Genomic DNA, 20,558 nt, shown 5'->3' on the forward strand with positions numbered 1-20,558 from the left:
AAATAAATATTAATTTAATATTACTTTAAAATATTTCAAATATATAATATACTAATATTTTAAAGTTATTAGCCGGTTTAATATCGAGTGCTTTTATTAATAATATAAAATATAGGCTTATTAGAAATATAGAAAATATTAATAATAATAAAATAAATAAAGTTAATATTATTTCTTAGATTAAACTTGAATTATTTTAGTAATTATTCGAATTTCTAATATTACTTATAATATTTTATAAAATACTTAAAGGCTTCTATATTAATATTATAGCCTGTTTATTCTAGTATATTTTAAAGCTTACTAATAAATAAATAACTAAAATAGTAATATAAATATCATAATTTAATTTTTATAAAAAAGCAGGAATTATAAATAAAGAATTCGGAAATAAAGCTTTATAAAATAGTATTTTAAAGCAAGAAAGAATATCTAAAATATTATATTATAAATATAAAGTATTTACTAAAAGTAATAAGATAATTAGTAAGATTATTAAAGTAAATTCCTAGTTTATTTATATTAACTAAACTAAATAGAAATAGAGTTTTTATAAATATAATATAGAATTATACTTACCTAATTAATATTCTTATTATTATAGATCTAATAAAGAATATAAATCTAATACTAAACTAGATATTAACTTAATTTTTAATAGTTTTATTAAATTAAATATTATTATTAGTTTATTATAAAGCTTGAAATTAGTTAGAACTAGTAATTAAGAATCTAGAAGCTCTAATATTAATTATAACTTTATAAAAGTAATAAGTATTATATTTTAATATATTATTAATTATAAATATCTAAATATTTTCTATTTATTTAATAGGCTCTAAGATATAGTTTTTATTTATTATCTAATATATAAGAAAAAGAGAAATAAGGTTATTTATAAAGGTATTAGTTATAGAAATAATAGAAATAAGAGCTATAAAAGTAGCTAAGAAACTCTTAATAAAAATAAAATAAGAATTAGAATAATATTTCTTTCTTTTATTTATTTCTACTAATAAGGCTTTAAAAGTATTATTTACTAGTTTATTTTTATTACTCTTATTATTCTTTTCTTTTTTAAATTTAGTAATATATTATATATAAGTATTACTAAAATATTTATTAAAGTTATAAATATTTCTATTTTTAAATTAAGTCTTCTTGGCCTCTTATTTCTTTAGTATATACTTTTATAAATAGTATTTAGATCTCTTATATATAAAATATAACTTTAGAGTATAATTATTATAATTATAGAACTTAAAGTAATTATTATAAATTCCGAAATTATAACTAGATCTATATTAATAATTTCCGAATAAATAATAGTTTAGAAGGTTTTAAGAATAGTATTATTAATTAGTAAAATAGGTTTTAATAGTAATAAATAATTAGAGCTTATTAATAAGTTAGCTAAAATTATTAGAAGAATTTGAGACTATATATTAGTATATTAGTAAGCCTTAATAAGAAATAATAATCTTATTATATAGGAATTTAGTACTTTATAAAATAAGAATAAGGCTATATTATAATTTATATAAATTATTAATTAGTATTTAGATAAGCTTAAATATTATTATAATTACTAAGATAATACTATTTTATTTATCTAAATTTTAATAATAGAAACCAGGGCCTTTAAAAAAGCTATAGATATTTATATAAGCCTTTTTATATATATGGCTCGAGAGCTAGTTATTATAGAAGTAGTCTTATACTAGGCCCTTTAATATAATAAGAAAAGCTCTTACTAATATCTTTTCTAGAAACTTTATATATTAGTAAATATTAAGGAAAATAATAAATTTATAATTAAAACTATTATTAGTTCTATTATATTTCTATATTTTAAAATATATCTTTATTACTTTCCTAATAAGCTTTCTAATAGAAATAGTAAATACTAATTAATAATAGTTCGGGTTTAGTAATAATACTAGTAGTAATAAAAATAAAAGTAGTAAATAGCCTTAATTTCTTAACTAAGATTATCTAGTTTCCTAATATCTAGTTTTATCTAAAATAAAATAAATTAATATAATAGGTTCCTAAAAAAGATCTATTCTAATTAGACTATTATTAATAATATTAGCTTTATTTTATATATTCTTTATTTCTTTTTAGGTAAAATTCATAAAGAATTATATAATAATAAGATTTCTATAATTTTATTTAATATAAATATTATTATATTAAAGTTAGACTTAAAGATTCTATATAAGTATATGGTTTATTAAACTATATATTATAATATTAAAGTTTTTAAAGTTATCCTAAAATAGATTCTATAAATTATTATTACTTTTCTTATATAAGATATATTAATATATCTTAGTAATTATATATTTCTAAAATTTAGCCTTTATTATAATTAATAAATTAATATTATTCTTCTATTTCTTAATTAGCTTCTTTTCCTTATTAATATTTATACTAAATCAAGTTTAGGTTTTCTCTAGTATATATATATATATAGTTTATAGTAAGAGGAATTTAAAGATAAAATAGTTTATAATAGATTTATAGAAAGAATTTAGTAATAAAGATATTTAGATATCTGGTTTAGATACCTAATATCTAGTTTAGATATTAGATACCTGATTTAGATATCTAATTAAGATATTAAATACCTGGTTTAGATACCTAATTAAGATATTAGATACCTAGTTATTAAGATATTAGATATCTAGTTATTAAGATACTAGATACCTGGTTTAGATACCGAATACTTAGATACCTAGTAATATATTAAAGTAAATATTTTACTCTTAAATATTTCGTTTATAATAAGAAATTTAGAAAATAAAATATTATAATTTCCGGAAGATCTAAAGCTTAAAGAACTTAATTTAATAGTAAAATCGAAGTAGTAATTAAAGAGCTTTAAGGATATATATAAGGCATATATTCCGGAGAAAGAGTCTTATAAATATAAGTATTATATAAGTAGAAAAGATAGTTTCTAAGAAAATAGTTTTAGGGTTAAAAGAAGTTAGTTTTAAAAATAATAAAAGTTAAATAAATAAATAGTTAAATAGCTAATTATTTACTAATTAATAAGAGCTAGATATCTTTTTTATAGGCTACTAAATATTTTTATAAAGTTAATAAATAATTTCTTTCTTTAATATAAAATAGACTAGATTTATTTTAGGCTACTAAATGCTTTTAGGACTAATCTAAAATCTTCTTTAATTTATATATATAAACTAATTAGTATTAGTTTACTAGTAATATATAATATTATTTATATAAGATTAATAAAGTTATTATTATTATTTAGAAATAAAAATTATAATATTATAGTATTAATATATAATTCCTAAATCTGCTAAGCCTAAAGAAATCTAGTTTACTAGTTAAGTTATATATATAATATAAGGTTATATAATTCAGGAAATTTATAATATAGCTATTCTAATAATTATTAAAAATTATTTTTAGAAAAATAATATAAAAACTAGTAATACTAGAAATAATAAATTATATTCGAGTTATTTTTTTTAGTCTTAATTTATTTAATCTTCTTTTTATATTTTTTATAATTAATATAATACTTATATTAGATTTTTATTATATATATATATATATATAATATAATTAAATTTATAATAATTAAAGTATTAATAAATTTAGGCTTTTTATTAAATTATTAATTTAATTTAAAAGTGTTTTTTTAAATAATTTTTCGAGCCTTAATAATATTATTAGTAATTTCTTTATTATAAAAATTAATTAGACTTATATTTTAAAAAATAAATAATTCTTTTAATTTTATTAAGACTTTTAATAAGTATTTAATTTCTAATAAATAGTTTTATAATAATTTTCTTTTATTTATTTATATTAATACTATTAATTAAAATTAAGAAAATTATTATTTTATAAAATAATATTAGAATTTTTACTTTTTTTTTATAAAACTTTCTTATTTCTTATTATTATAAATAATAATATTAATTATATTTATATTATATATATAAAAAAGATATTTCTATTATTTATAAATTATATTAATTTAATTTAACTTATTATAATAGCTAATAAGCTAATAAATTAAATATTATTATTATAATTATTACTAGTATAATAATAAGCCTTAAAAGCTTTATTAATAATATTTATTAAGCTTTTTAAAGGCTTAAATCTTTTTTTAAAGGCTTTATTATAAATTATAATATAAATCTTTTAGGCTATTATATTATTAAGCTATAAAGCTCGAGTAATAAATAAAAATATAAAAATATAGGCTAGTTATATAAATTATATATAAATATTACTAGCCGGAACTAATATTATTATTTTTACTTATAAGAATAATATTATTAATTTTATATTTCTGTATTAAAAAAGCTTCTAAATAAATATATTTTATTATATATATTAGGCCTTAATATTAGTTTATATTTACTAAATAGCTTGCTATAGCTAGTTCTAATTATTTTTTGCCTCTAATATATTAAAATATATAATAATTAAATTAATAAAAGAAATTATAATAAAGTTCGAGATCTGTCTTTTCTTGCTATTATTATATATTCTATTAGAGTAGGCTTTAAGGAATTATACTTCTTGCAAGAAGATATATATATGAATCTAATAATTTATATTACAGACTTTTATAATAGACTATAATATTACTAGAATTAGTATTATTAGAGGTATAAACCTCAAGGAATTAATTGCAGGAATCAAGAATACTATACAGGATATAGTTATTAAGTTATTTCCAAAAATTCGATTTGGGCATATGGAGATAAATTTTGATTTTTTTTTTTTGATTTTTTCGGTCCTGAGGTGATATACGTGTTGTGCTGCACTAGACTTATTCTGGCTAGCCGATTTCATCCCACCAAAGCGATCGAGCTAATGCTGACCGACGATAGCATTGGCTTCTTGCTCTCTGTCCACTACTACGGTAACAGCTGCACATGATTCAATCGCCGTCGGCGCCCACAGTTCGTCGCCGTCATCAATGTTAGACCTCGAGCCGTTAGGCGGACATCTCTCTTTGCCTAGCCATTACTTCCTGTACGTTGAAGTTAGCAATACGCAAGAGCCCACCTCAGAGACACATATAATATAGATAAGCATAGCAAAAGATTAACACGCTACAGGTCGAGAAACCCCGCTTAGCCTTCTACCATTATCAACGAATACGCCCTTCAATTCCTACTCCCGCCAACGCGAACCCACTTGCCTACCTAACACACAAGCCGACGTCCTACAAAAAATATTACAATGGGCTGAGACAAACGACCACCAGCGATACCTCTCTGGTTGAGTGGCATGGCCAGCACAGGAAAGTCGACAATTGAGCACACAGTCGCGCGTGACTACTTCGAGCAGGGACAGCTCGCAGCCAGCTTCTTCTCAAAAGGCAGCGAAGATATCGGTAATATTAGTAAGTTTGTCTCTACTATTGCTGCGCAGCTGGGGATATATATTGCGCCAGTCTAGTAGTATATTCGTGACTTTCTTACAGAGCGTAGCCTCGTTACAAGCCAGTCCTTCGCAGATCAATGGCAATAGCTCATGCTCGGACCGCTTTTGAAGCTTGATGGCAGTGATATATACCTATTGTATGTTGTGGTATTAGATACCTTGGACGAATATAAAGGTGGAAACGACACACGGATCATTATATGACTATTGGCTAAGTCTTGATCGTTGAAAAGAAGGTCCGGCTGCGGTTACTGCTCACAAGCAGACAAGAGATTCCAATCCGGTTTCTGCCAGATCCTTAACGCTGAGCACCGCGACTTTATCCCCCATGAGATAGAAGCGCGCATCGTGGAACATGACATTTCTATTTTCCTGAACTATGAATTGAGATCGATTGGAGAGAAACGGAGTCTTGGAGCTGGATGGTATGCTGAGTGGAGCTTGTTCTTTTACCACAAATGGATGTGCATTCGTCATGGCCTCGATTACATAGATGATGTGCAAGCCGGCAAGAAAGAGCCATTGGCAACAAGGAGATTGCCGTGGTGGTATACAGGGACGTATGCAGAGATTATCTGGGAACAAGCGAGTCCTAGTACGAGATTCTTTAGAAGGGATAACTTTTGTATCAGTTGTCAATAGACCTTCACTGGGCCAAGTTCGCGTTGCCGTGTCGTTGTGAGAGGTTAGCCGTGGGACGGGATTGGTTGCGGAAACGAGTTGGGCTACAAAGATACTCTCGCGACATTATTTTCCTCTGATACCTTGTAAGCGTTTGGAGGAAGCCACCAATTGCCTCCTTTCAGTTCCAGGGCCTCTACAACGTCGGTCTCCACTCCTGTGTCCCCATCGGCTGCTCATGATCTGTCTAGTAGCAAAGCGTAATTTCGAAAATACAATAGTACTTTTGCCGCCTCTATAGATAGGTGTAGCAGAACGGTCCATTAGTAGTGCTCATCAAGTCTCTCATTGCGATGGAAGTACCGCCCGCATAGCCAATATCAATCATCGTATCCAGAGTGGTGTTCCCTGAGGGTGGGTAGTTCAAGAAAGTACCGGTGCCCGAGATCGCATTCTTGCGATTAGCAAGATCGAGATTTTGCCAGATCCACCACACGCGATCAATCATGCCATGGTGAAGGTAAAAAGCTGGGTCTCCTGGGGAAGTGAAAACATCTGCTCCTGGATCGCCGGCAATGGTGTAGTGTCCTCCACCATGAACGCCGATGATTCCCGAGCCTGGAACTCCCTGCATAACCATCTGGAAGTCTGCGATGTCCTTGTTTTGGATTATGAGGTTGATGATAGACGTGAAGTTTGCGTACAGTTGGTTGACAGCTGTACCAATGTCGCGCTTCAGGCAACGTGGGTTGTAGTCGAGACCTGCGCCTGTTTGCGTAGTTCCGCCACTGAGAGGGAGTGATACTGGTCCAAGATTGACAGTCATATTCTTGAAGGGCCCAGAGGTAACGCAGCCTCCTCCAGTTCCAGGGGGAAGATAAATGTCAGGATAGGGTGGGAGAGACAAAGTCAGAGGCCCACGGCCGGCAATATATGCGCCGTTGCCTGACATGCTCGTAGCACTGCCATCGAAGACTGGAGAAGCGGCTGTGTTTGATACGGAGAGACCCCAGTTCCAGTACCTATGGATATTAGCCGAAATCTGACCAGTACCGTGAGAAGTCATACGGCTGTGTTCCAGTGTATCCACACTCATTTCTGAGAGCTTGTTCATAATTCCACGTGAAATAGCGATGCCATGCAAGGAAGGTTCCCTAGTAACAGAATCAGATGAGCCAGAGGTTACATTTGGCTTGGTGGGGAGGAGTGGCTAACCGTGTAGTGAATTCTTAAAGTCTGGTTGATGTGCGTGCCGACAAAGTCATCGTAACGAGACCTCACACCTGGAATAAGGCTAGTAGGCGTTGAGGCAGTCTTATTTTGGAGGCAAAGGACAGCATTTGTGTATGCGACCCTCTCTTTAGCACTAAGAGTCCCCCTATGTGATGCTTCAGTCAGTGCATGAACAGATCACAGAACCCAAAGGGGTTCCCAGAATTTGCTATATACCATTCTTTACGCACGGAAATGTTGCTCAGGGTACATTGCGTGCTGCGCTTAGTGGTGCTATTGGACAATGCCGCATACTCGTTGTCCGTAGCTTGTTGGGATAATTGATGAAGGAGGTCAAGCGCATCGGGGACGGGCGCAGTGAGTGTGGATGCTATAAGCAAAGCAAAGCTTAAGTTTAGGGGTGTGGAGAGACGCATATTGATTGAAGCGAGGAAGCCAGGTGCAGAGCTGGTTGCAAGGTTTGACACAGCAAGTCGAGATGGCCTGGGACAGGGAAATAGGAAGGAGACGAACGGGAGAGGAGTACTTAAACACCTTCAAACTATCTAGATATCAACGGCTTACTGTACCGTACAGGCGTCTTATTCCACGCTTGCTAGACTCGGCCTGTCTTCCGGTTCCTCCTCCGCACTGCATTCATTAGCCAGGGTTCTTTTACAATAAGTATTTATTTATTGCCAAGAATCGAAGCGCCCTTGCAGCTGAATTCTCCTCCAAGCCAGGATTCTCTCCGGCGGCGCATGATCTACGTGGCCTCCCTTTGATTGCCCCGCGATGTTCGTGCTTTACTTCGTATTGTTCTTAAACAAGTTTTCTAGCGCTGAATCCTGTTAGGCTCGGAATCCATCCCGCGAGCATCGTACGTGGAGAGGCAGGGATACGCCTGTCGCGATTTTGCGACTTTGGCGCTTAGAAAATGCGGAACTTCCAGATGCATGGTCCTTCGTCCGATGCTGCAGGAGATAGCGCCAGCTAGTGCAGGGAAGTTTGTCGACGGGGACGGGAAGGTTGGAAGTTTGAACGTTGAAGCCCCTACCCAATCGCAAGTTTGATTGCATCGCTGCCGCACACTACTCTACCCCAGCAGCCTAAAATAAATTCCTTCCTCCGATGGCCATCCTGCCTCTGTGACCTATTCTCAGAAAACTAGGGCATACTATTAGTCGCAAATAGGGCTATGCTAGTAGCCTAGGAGCAGTAGAATCCCCAAGATTACAGTAAGTAGTGCTTTGAGCATGGCATCATACTTCCGAAACTATGTTGAGGGATTCTTTGCTTGGCCCAAATCAATCAGTCCTCCTGGAATAAAAAAACTATCAAATGATTGGCCCCAACAGCCTAGCAGTGGCTTGCAGGTGCGGCAGAGGATTCGTGCTAGTACTCGTGCTAGTACTCCGAGGCGTATCAAATGTCTTGGACGGAATTTGTGGCTCGTGGATTTGCTTTTTATTACCGACGGTAAGACCTTCACAACCTCATGTGCATGTCTCGTTTTGCTCAATTCAGTGTATGCGGCGTTCTCAATGCAGAATCTCAGGGGAAGTTTCCAGAAACCCTGGAAGCTAAGTTTGTCATGAGCGAGGAACCACCCTTTCACTTATCAATCCGTGTTACGCTCAAAAGCATCATCATTGCCTTTAACTAGTTGCCATTCAAACTTTAGGCTCTACACTTGACTTCATGCTCTAGATTTCGCCAATTCAGTGTCGAGATGTCGACGTTGCTCCTACCCGGGGCGAATGAGCCAAACATCAACAAAGGTCTAGCAATCCTTAGAGCATACAGCGCAGTAACATTGCTAGCATTATTTTCAGTATGCGCTAGGATCATGGTTCGAGTTCGAATGGTCCACAGTACAGGTCCCGACGTAAGAGTCCTGCCAACGCATCTAGCATTCATACTAATAACTATTAGGACTATGCTATTCTTCTCGCAATAGTTTGGGAGCTCTCAATATTGCTTCTGCATAATTCCTAATATTACTACAGGTACTCTCCTTAACTAGGATAGGCATTATTATTCCAGAGGTAATAAACGGGGCCGGCCGCCATTTTGCATATTTGGATCCGCCAAAGCAATAGTCGGCCTGAACCTTAATTTTATAACTCAGCCCGTCTATCTTTAGGCGATTACCGTAGTCAAAGTCTCTATTACTCTTTTCTTCTGGCAGATTATACCAAATAAGTTCTATAAGAAGTTGTTAGTGGGAATTATGGCCTTCCTAATTATCTATACCTTTACATATTTCATAACCATCGTCCTTTAATTTTATACAAATCTGGCTATTCTCTGGGACCAGAGTATCCATATAACGTATTAGATCGCAACTACTCTTAGAGGTCTCGGCTATACTAACTCTTATTAATAGCAGGTCTCGAACTTTATTCTCTAAGCCTTATTTCCCCCTCATACTTTCCTATTAAACTTTTTACTAATCTTTATAAGCTTTAAACATTACTATGGACTTGATTTTCGCCGCCTTGCCAGTATTCATGCTATGAAATATCCAAATAAACCCTCGAACAAAGGCATCTCTAATCTATATTATGGGTCTAGGAGTCTTATAAGATATCCCACTCTATAGTAGCATAGTATATTCTACTAAACATCTTTTTATAGTGCCTATATAGTAGTAATAGTCAAAACTTCCTTCCTTATTAATTACGGCAAAATAGGAGATTTCCTCTGGGACTCAGCTAACCTTACTATCTGGACCGTATAAGTTCATTCTAGACTAAAACCTTTAATGTGGCCTATAACTTATAATCTGTTCAGAACTAAATATAATACGGGCATTATTATATCATATCTTCCATACCTAAAACCACTCTTCCGCCGCATCCTCCAAAAATCTTTATTGGCATACGGATCTAGCAGAAGCAATAACGAGAGCAAAAACAATAATAGCCATTCCCTCTATACTTTTGGCCCGCGACAAACCCATGGCTCCATTTACAACAATTTAGTTATTGCAAGCCATAGCATAAAGAAGGCTCAACTTAGTAGGACAGGAGACACTCTTAGCGAGGAGAGTATATTGCCGTTCCAGAACAATAATGTAATTACGAAGACAACGGTAGTGACCGTGGATAGTTCCGGCTCAAAGGAAGATATTGAGATGATGCCGTGGTCGAAGAAGCTTGATATTACGCCTGAGAGGATAATTGAGGATAGAGTTTAGAAGAGGGATAGGTGGAGTTCAGTCACGATATATATATGGATGTTATATGTATCAATTGCTTCATTAATGTGCCAGGAGCTCAGAAGTTTAGGGGAGCTAAAGCTCTTCCTCTTTTTCTTAGAGTAACTGATTTCTAACATGCTTGGAACAGATCATTCATGTATAAGGAGCTGCCTTCGAATCACCATGCCATCCCTTGATACAATAAATACCATTCATTGTTATATAAAAGGTCCCAGTGCCGTGCTGGGCAAAAAGGTTGGACAATATGTGCGGGCCTACGTGTATTTAATAAACGTTGAACTAATAGAGAAACAGAATCCCCTAATCACCTCGACGAAATTTTCAATTTCAATGACCAAATTGGGGATGCTTTCTTGAGTCGGGATTCTGTGACGGCATGAGTGGCGACACCTGCAGTGTGATTTGAACTGAAAGGGCTAAATCTTCATTCTGAATGCACAAATAAGTATTATACAATAATGTAAATATATCCTCGATACATTATGCTTATTGGTCCAAAGTGAGATGACGTCTACAACTCTGTTAATCCTCAATTCAAAGAGTGACCGCGATACGTGACTCCACAAATCCCGTCGGTATGCATGCCCAAATCAGCATGCTTTTCGGGGTGTGCCACAGCCCCATAAGAAGCCGAGTGTCAGCTCTCGATCAGAGATGCCTTCCAATCATCTGTCTCTTTGGGATTCCTCTCTCCTTCATTTTACTTTATACTCATCCGACTGTATCTCAACCAGAAAGCTCCAATCTGCAGAATAAACGCTCAGAAGATATCAATCTTAAAGGTAAGCAAGATTAATAATATCACGAACAGTGTGGGAAATGAGTAGAGTAGAGTAGAGTAGTGGGCCCTACTCATATTCTACTCAAATTTATTTCTCACTGCTTATACTCTACTCAATACTCTACTCAACTACTCTAGAATATTCTAGAGTAGTTAAGTAGTACGTATATAATGCCGTACGTAATATTATACGTAACAGGCTAGCCTAATTAGGTAAGGCACCGGGCTGGCTCGAGACTAGTACTACTATACTACCTAACCAAGTAGTAGTAATACTTAATAAGCAAGGTAAAACCCTAATAATACCCCAAGGCTTCCTTGGCTACTAGAAACAAATTCTTCTCTTAAGATACTCTTACTATATCTAAATTATATAATAGATTTAATAAGAGTACTTTTAAGATAATATTTTACTTAAAGAGCTAGGAATTATTTAAAGACAAATTAGAAGAAATAAAAAGAAGAAAAAGTAGTATTTAAGTAGCCTTATATAAGGTCTAGCTTAAATTATATAATACTGCTTAATAAATACCTTATTTGTTTATTAATAATTAAATAAATATTAATTTATTATATTTATATAACTTATATATAACTACTCTTGAATTACTCTAGAGTAGTACTCTACTCTACTCTACTCAAGACTACTCTAGAGTAGCTTGAGTAGCTTGAGTAGCTTTTGCCCATACTGATCACGAAGCGTCTCTAATCACCACCACAGAACTGCGAGCGAAGAATCATGTCAGACCAGCCTTATCCAAGCTCTACTCTGGGTAAAAAGCGAGAAGGAACGGACGGCTCCCACAGAGGCAACAGATGCAGAAGCACAAAGAAATATGCACAGAGTGCCCCGAATAAGGGCTAGATATTATTGCTGTAGTTATAGGGGTGAGCAGGTCTTTTTGGACAATAGTGCTCGTATTGTCTGTGTCTCTGTAAGCATATCAGGTGTTTGGAATGCGAAGGTGAATCGTAATCTGTATAGCCTCTACACACGTCCACAAGAGTGTCGAAAGACGAAATAATGAGAAATTACCAATTGAAATCGCATTCGAAATCCTCGCTGTAAATTGGTGCTCCTTAAAAGGACATTATTAATGGAGACGTAGCATTTATCGTACCCCATACCCGTGTGCTTGCTCCCTCAAGGAGGAAACATCTCAAACATCAAATATGATAATGTTCTAAATTACCCTATTTACAATGCTCCCATACATTGAATTGATCCAGTATTGAATTGATCCAGTATTGAATTGATCCAGTATTGAATTGATCCAGTATTGAATTGATCCAGTATTGAATTGATCCAGCATTGGATCGACTCAGTGGCGGTCAGTGTGAGAAATAAGTAGAGTAGAGTAGAGTAGTGTGCACGTGACGTTACACGTGACATGCTAACCTGATTGGGTAAGGCTCCGGGGTGGCCCGAGCCTAGCGCTACTATACTGCCTAATCAAGTGGTGGCGAGGCTTGGTAAGCGAGGTAGAACCTTTACGGCATTTCCAGAACTACTATGGCTTATATATTATATTATATTACTAATATAAAAGTTATATATTAGAAATTAAAGAACTAGAACCTTTGAAATATAGTAATTCTTTCTAATTAGAAGAATAATTAAGAAGCCTTTAGAATATTAGAATTTTCTATAAGAATAAGTTATTTTCCTCGAGTTCTCGCTTTTTTTATTTTTATAATTACTTATATATCTTTAACTATTACTCTTATAATAATACTTTATATTACAAATACCTTTATATATACTTTATATACTCGAAAATGTCTTAATAATCCTCGATTAAGCTTAATATAAGCCAAAATCACTCTGATTTTATATTAAAATCCCTTAATAAAGAATCTCTTTTCTTTAAAAAAGGATATTTAAAAAAGACTTTAAATCTAATTCAAGAGAACCCGGAAGACGCTCGTACGTATATTATTAGGTGCTTAGTATAAGGCTATTCGTAAGTTAATAATCTTAATTTTAATGGTTTTAGTATTATTTAACTTTTTAGAAAAATATAACTAAATTAATAAATATATAGTTAAACAAGTAATTATTTAGCTTATTTTCGGAACTCACATAAATTTATTAATCTTAATACTCTTTCTAATAATAGAAATAATAGTAAGTTAATTAATATTATTTAAAGAATTATTTACTAATTATTTATTAGGTAAAAATAAAGCTTCTTTTTTTTTAAATCTCTTAACTAATTATAAATAGTCTTTTTAATAGATAATCGAGCTAAAGAGAAAATAGCTTTATTATTAATTACTTTAAGAGATTATTATTAAGCTTTATTATTAGTAATAATATCTCTTTTTAAATAATTATTATTTCGAGCTTTAAAGTACTTTTAAAATATTTAAATTAGTAAATACTTATATTATTATTATTATATAAGCTAATATTTCATAGTTAAATACAGCTTTTATATATAAAAATACTTAAGAATAAGCTTAATTTAAGTTATATAGAAAAGAGTTTAAATATTAAAGAAGAATTATAAGAAAATATTAATTCTTAAGAAGTTATTTCTATTACTATAGATATTTAAATAAGTATAAATTAAAAGGCTTTTCTTGGAATTATTATATAAGTTAATTAATTATTAATTATTAATTTTTTATAAAATATATACTAATTTTATTTTAGATATTTTATAAATAAGAATTTTATATTAAAATCTTATTTATTAGTAATAAAAGATTTAAATAATATATATTCTAGTATTTATATATTTTCTATTTTATTAGAAGCTTTAAAATAATATAATATTAAATATAATTACTAATATATTTTATTTAATATTATTCGAAATAATACTAGCTTAAATAATACCTTATTAAAAACTTTTATAAAATGTTATAATAAGTAATATAGAAATATCATAGAAATATTTCTTATATAACTTATATATTAAATTTAGTAATTTAAGATATTTTAAAAGCTCTTATTAAAAACAATTATAATATTTCTTATTTTACTAATTTATATAAGTAAGAAATAGAAGAACTTGAGAATAAAAAAAATTAAAAAAAAGCAAATAATAAATAAGTTTCTTATATAATTTATAAGAAATTTATTAATAAATTTTAGATTTATTAATTTGGAAAAAGATTAGAAAAACTATTATAGGTCTTAAATATACTATAAAAACTAATAATTATTAAAAGCTCAAATTAAAGTTTTTAATATAGAAAATACTCGATTTCCTTAATTTAATAAATAAATAATTTTTAATTAATACTAATTATTTATAAATTAAAAAATATAATAGTTATTAATTTATTATATATTAAAGAACTTTTTATATATATATAAAGCTATTAAAATAGTATAATATAACTAGCTATATTTTCTAAAAATTATATTATTTTAGTAATTTTAAGGTTTTAGTTATATAATAAAAGCCGCGGCCTTTTATATATGACTTATAAAAATTATATAAGAAAGCTAGTTTTTATATAATCCTAAAAAACAATTTCTTTTTAATATTTAATTAATTAAGCTTTTATATATTATATATTATATATATTTTATTATTTATACTTTTAATCTTATTATTTTATTATTAAATTACGTTTTATATTCTAGTATACTTTATATAAGTTTTTGTTTTATTATAGTTTCTCTTTTATATATTTTATAATAAGTAATATAAGAAGAATCGAAATTTCGTAGTTAAGATAATATTTTTATAAAGTTCTAAGAAATATTTATAAAGCGAATTATTAGCTTAGTAAATTTAGAAAAAAAAGAATTATTATAATATTTTAAGCCTAAAACCAAAATATTAAGAATATATAAGTATTAATTTTAATATTTTATATTAATTTCTAATATATTTAGTAATTTAAATACTAGTTAGTTATAAGATATAATTACTAATATAATATATAGAAATAGTAGAAATAGAAACTAATTATAAAAGAAAAAGAAATAAAAGAAATAAAATAAGAAATATTATACTAAAATAATATAAATTAAACCTTAATTAAAAATAGATTTTAATATTCGGAAATAAAATTATATTATTAATTTATATATTATTTTTAATTATAATAAAAACTAAAATAGAAATAGTATTAGTTTTAGTAAAAAAGCTTATTTTTAAGTCCGGAAAAGATATTTAAAAAAGAAAATACTTTTAATTTCAAATAAAATAATAAATAGAAACCGGAAATAAAATTAAAAAAAATCAGAAATAAGAAATTATATAAATAATCTAGAGAAGCTTCTAGAAAAAAAAAGAATATTAAATAGAAAAAAAAATAAGAATTTAGAAAAGTTAGAGAAATTAATAAAATTATATTATTATTTTTATTATTACTTTTAATAATATTATTAGATATATTTAATTTAATAAAATTAAAAGAAAATACTATAGGTATTAAACTAATAAAATAGAAAAGAAAATATAAGTAATAGAAATAAAACTAGAAAAGCTATTATTTTATTATTACTAATACTAAAACTCGAATCTAGACTATATTTATTATTATTAACTAATTTTTTTTCAAATTCCGGTTCCTAAACTAAAAGATATATTTAAATAGGAAATTAGCTTTTTAGGAATCTTATTAATAGAAATCTCAGATATAGAAACTCTATAATTAATTATAGAAAAAGTTATTAAGATTAATATAACTAAAAACAAATATATACTAGTACCAGATTTAAATCTATTATTTATAAAAGTTTCTAGAATATTATAGTTTTAGAAAAATAATATTTCTATATTTTTAAAATAATATATAAATATATATAAAAACTATTATATTTCTAATAATATTAAAATAAAAGAATTATTTATTATATTTTTTTTATTTATAAAAATTAAATTAAGGCTATATTAAAGTATTATATTAATAATTCAGGAAATTATTAGAAAACCAAATTCTTTAAGATCTTATTAAAGAAATTTCAATAATATAACTAGAAAATACTTAAAATGAATTATAACTTTTTTAATTAGATTATTATATAAATCTAGAATAAAGAAATTTCTTCTAAGTCTTATATTAAAAGAATTATTAAAGAGAAAAGAAATAAATAAAATTACTTAATACCGAGAATTTATAAGAGAATTATTTATTTTAGTAAGAGATTATATTTTTAAAAATATAAACTTTAAATTTATAAATATTTTTACTTATAAATATAATAAAATATATAAGAAAATAATAATATTTTATTAGTATAAAAAAAAGAAATACTATTTTAATATTACTAATAACCTAGATATATTTAGATTTAAATAAGAATACTTAAATATAATAAATTATAATATAGTTTCTAAGTCAGAAAATAATTATTCTTTACTAATTTCTTCTATTATATTTCCTAAAACTATTATAGATATAAGTAAAAAGAGAATCTAGCCTATAACTAATTATATAAAACTTATTAAAAATAGTAAACCCAAAAAAAAAATATTAATTAGCTAATAAAAAGTCTAGAAAAATTATTTATTATTATTATAATTTAAAAAAAACTATAAAAATAATTTAATATAGCTATTATTATAATTCGGGAAGATATTTATAGCCTATTTATATAATCTAGCTAATTATAGCTAATATAATAATATTAATAGCTTAATAAATATAATTCGAGTTTTTGGAAAAAATATATTAGAAATTATAATAAAGGTTATAAAAAATAATTATATTCCAGAAGAAATTAGTTTTAAATATAATTAGAGAATATTATTTAAATTAATATAGCCTATAATATAAACTTAGAACTAAAAAAACAAATTTATTATAAATATTATAATAAAAATAAAAATAATTATTATTAGTATAGTTATTTCTTTAGAAGTTATATATATAATTACGAGGTATAAGATACGGGATATAAGTAATAAAATATAAGTAATAAAATATAAAATATAAGATATAATTATATAACCTTATATCTTATTAGTAACTTAACTAGTAAACTAGATTTCTTTAGATACTAGATTTAGGAATTATATATTAATATTATAATACTATAATTCCTATTTCTAAATAATAATAACTTTACTAATCTTATATAAATAATATTTTATAATTATATAATAGTATTACATATTACTAGTAAACTAATACTAATTAGTTTATATATATAAATTAGAGAAGATTTTAGATTAGTTCTAAAAATATTTAATAGCCTAAAATAAATCTAGTTTATTTTATATTAAAGAAGAAAACTATTTATTAATTTTATAAAAGTATTTAGTAGCTTATAAATAAGATATTTAGCTCTTATTAATTAATAAGTAATTAGCTATTTAATTATTTAATTATTTAACTTTTACTATTTTTTAAAACTAATTTTTTTTAGTTCTAAAACTACTTTCTTAAAAACTATTTTTTCTATTTATATAATACCTGTATTTATAAGATTCTTTTTCCGAAATATATATCCTATATATATCCTTAAAGCCTTTTAATTACTACTTTAATTTTATTATTAAATCGAGTTTTTTAAGCTTTAGATTTTCCCGGAATTATAATATTTCACTTCCTAAATTTCTTATTATAAATAAAATATTTAAGACTAAAATATTTATTTTAATACCTTATTAGATATCTAGTATTTAAACTAGATATCTAATATTTCAATTACTAGATATCTAGTATCTTAACTAGATATTTTTATTATTAAACCCTTTTTATAAACCTATTATAAACTACCTTATCTTTAAATTCCTCTTATTATAAACTATATATATATACTAGAAAGAACCTAAACTCGGTTTAATATAAATAATAATAAGAGAAAGTAACTAATTAAGAAATAGGAAAATAGTATTAATCTAGTAATTATAATAAAGACTAAACTTTAAAAATATATAATTACTAAGATATATTAGTATATCTTATATAAGAAAAATAATAATAATTTATAAAATCTATTCTAAAATAACTTTAAAAACTTTAATATTATAATATATAATCTAATTAATTATATACTTATATAAAATCTTTAAGCCTAACTTTAGTATAATAATATTTATATTAAATAGAACTATAGAAATATTACTATTATATAATCCTTTATTAATCTTATCTAAAAAGAAATAAAAAATATATAAAATAAAGCTAATATTATTAATAATAATTTAATTAGAATAAATCTTTTTTAGGAACCTATTATATTAGTTTATTTTATTCTAAATAAAACTAGATATAAAAAAACTAAATAATTTTAGTTAAGAAATTAAGCTATTTATTTTTTCTAAATTAAGGCTATTTACTACTTTTACTTTTACTATTACTAGTATTACTACTAAACCCGAACTATTATTAATTAGTACCTACTATTTCTATTAGGAAGCTTATTAGGGAAATAATAAAAATATACTTTAAAATATAGAAATATAATAGAACTAATAATAGTTTTAATTATAAACTTATTATTTTCTTTAATATTTACTAATATATAAAGCTTCTAGAAAAGATATTAGCGAGAGCTTTTCTTATTATATTAAAGAAACTAGTATAAGACTACTTTTATAATAACTAGCCCTCAAGTTATATATATAAAGAGGTCTATATAAATATTTATAGTTTTTTAAAAGCCCTGATTTCTATTATACTCTACTACTTTACTAGTAAATTTAGTATTATATAAATATAATAATATATATAGCTAGGGCTAGTATTTAGAATACTAAAGCTCCTATACTTAGAGCTTTTTTCCTTAGTTTAGAATTCTCGGATTAAGAGCTATTCTATCTATTTTCTAAGCCTAGAGCCCGGTTTTATAATATTATTCTAAACTTATTCTTGTTCCTATAAAGGAAGTAAAACCACTCTTATATATATCTTATATCTAAATACGATTTTTATAGTAATTTAATAATAGAGCTATTAATATATCCGGTTACGGAACTATATATTTACTAGAGAGATTAAAAGCTTATTAGGCTCTTTCTTACTTTAAGTTTTTTATAATTCTCTCTTTTTTTTTTTTATAGAATAACCTTTATAGATCCAGATTATTACTATAATTACCGAGCTTTAAATAGAGGTATAAAGACAGGCTAAGGTTATTTAGTAATAAGGTAATAAGCTTATTTTTTTATAAACTCGCTTTTTCTTTCTCTTTTTTATAAAACTAAAACCCTCTTTTCTATATCCCGAAAAATTTAATAGCCAGGTTTACAAGTTTAATACCTGGCTCTTATTAATTAAGGTCAAGTTATAAGTTAATAGTAAAGCTATTAGTAATACTACTATTTAGTTCTACTATATCTATTTTAATCTAGAGTTATATATTTAAGTAATAGTTCTTCCTTAGCTTTTTTAGGCTAAAGATAATTAAACTTAGTCCTATCTCTCGATTCTTAACTAACTCTCTCGTATTTATTTGAATTCGAATAAGGTATAGGAAGTAAAGGATAAGCTATACTCTCTTAAGTAAAGTACTAATTCGCTTTATACTTTTATAGCTAAGTTCGAGTAAATCCTATATAAGATATATAAATAAGACTAAAATAATATTAATAAGATTATAGCCTTCTATTAAGGACTTAATACTATAATTAAGAATAGACTAGTATAGTAATTAAACCTCCCTCGAACCTATACTAAGTTTATTAAAACAATATAATAGCTAGCCAGATACTCTAGTATATACGAATACTATAATCCTAGAAAGATACTATATTACTTAAATAAAAATAATACTATAAATATATTAACTATTAATACTATTAGTATAATTACTAAGCCTCTATAACCTTTCTTTCTATAACTCTTTTCTCTATAATACTTTTCCTTTTATATAAATAATTAAATATAATCTATAAGCCCGGTAAAATACTAGCTATTTCAAAAGTAGAATAAGTATATATACTATAGAAATAACAAATACTAGATAAAGAACTATAATATTAAACTATATAAGAAAAAGATATTTCCAGAACCTAAGATTATAATAAATAAGAATAATAGAAAAGTTAGAGTTTATATAATTAATAATTCTAATTCTAATAATTATAATTCTAATTACTTAATTAGACTTTATAGCCCCGATTCAGATTCTGAAAATAAAAAGGAACTAGTATATTAGGAACTAGTAAATTATATAAATAGGAAATACTAGAAGTAGAATATATAAGAGTATATAAGATTATATAATTTTCGAATATTCGGAATAAGTTTTCCTAAAAAAAGAAATAATATTATACTTTATTACTTTACTAATAAATTTAGTATTATATAAATATAATAATATATGTGGCTAGGGCTAGTATTTAGAATACTAAA

General features: G+C 26.8%; 2 protein-coding genes across 2 annotated transcripts; one reads left to right on the forward strand and one right to left on the reverse strand.

Annotated features, from left to right (window-relative positions):
• The first annotated feature begins 4,906 nt into the window (after positions 1-4,906).
• K444DRAFT_363486 (uncharacterized protein) lies at positions 4,907-5,583 on the forward strand. The gene is made up of 2 exons (XM_024872208.1): positions 4,907-5,034; positions 5,121-5,583. Exon 2 carries the CDS (start codon positions 5,293-5,295, stop codon positions 5,461-5,463), a length of 171 nt encoding a protein of 56 aa, XP_024737991.1. The 5' UTR covers positions 4,907-5,034; positions 5,121-5,292; the 3' UTR covers positions 5,464-5,583.
• A 781-nt stretch (positions 5,584-6,364) lies between these two features.
• On the reverse strand, positions 6,365-7,718 carry K444DRAFT_652010 (Di-copper centre-containing protein; the record flags this gene model as incomplete). The annotated part of the gene is made up of 4 exons (XM_024885757.1): positions 6,365-7,091; positions 7,138-7,223; positions 7,285-7,447; positions 7,519-7,718. 4 exons carry the CDS (start codon positions 7,716-7,718, stop codon positions 6,365-6,367), a joined length of 1,176 nt encoding a protein of 391 aa, XP_024737992.1.
• Positions 7,719-20,558: the final 12,840 nt, after the last annotated feature.

This window comes from Hyaloscypha bicolor (assembly GCF_002865645.1).
Source record: "Hyaloscypha bicolor E unplaced genomic scaffold K444scaffold_56, whole genome shotgun sequence".
NCBI lineage: Eukaryota > Fungi > Ascomycota > Leotiomycetes > Helotiales > Hyaloscyphaceae > Hyaloscypha > Hyaloscypha bicolor.

What these genes read in the sequence shown, in the direction of transcription:
- K444DRAFT_363486 (XM_024872208.1), top strand. Translation starts at nt 5,293, where the DNA reads ATGGCCAGCACAGGAAAGTCGACAATTGAGCACACAGTCGCGCGTGAC.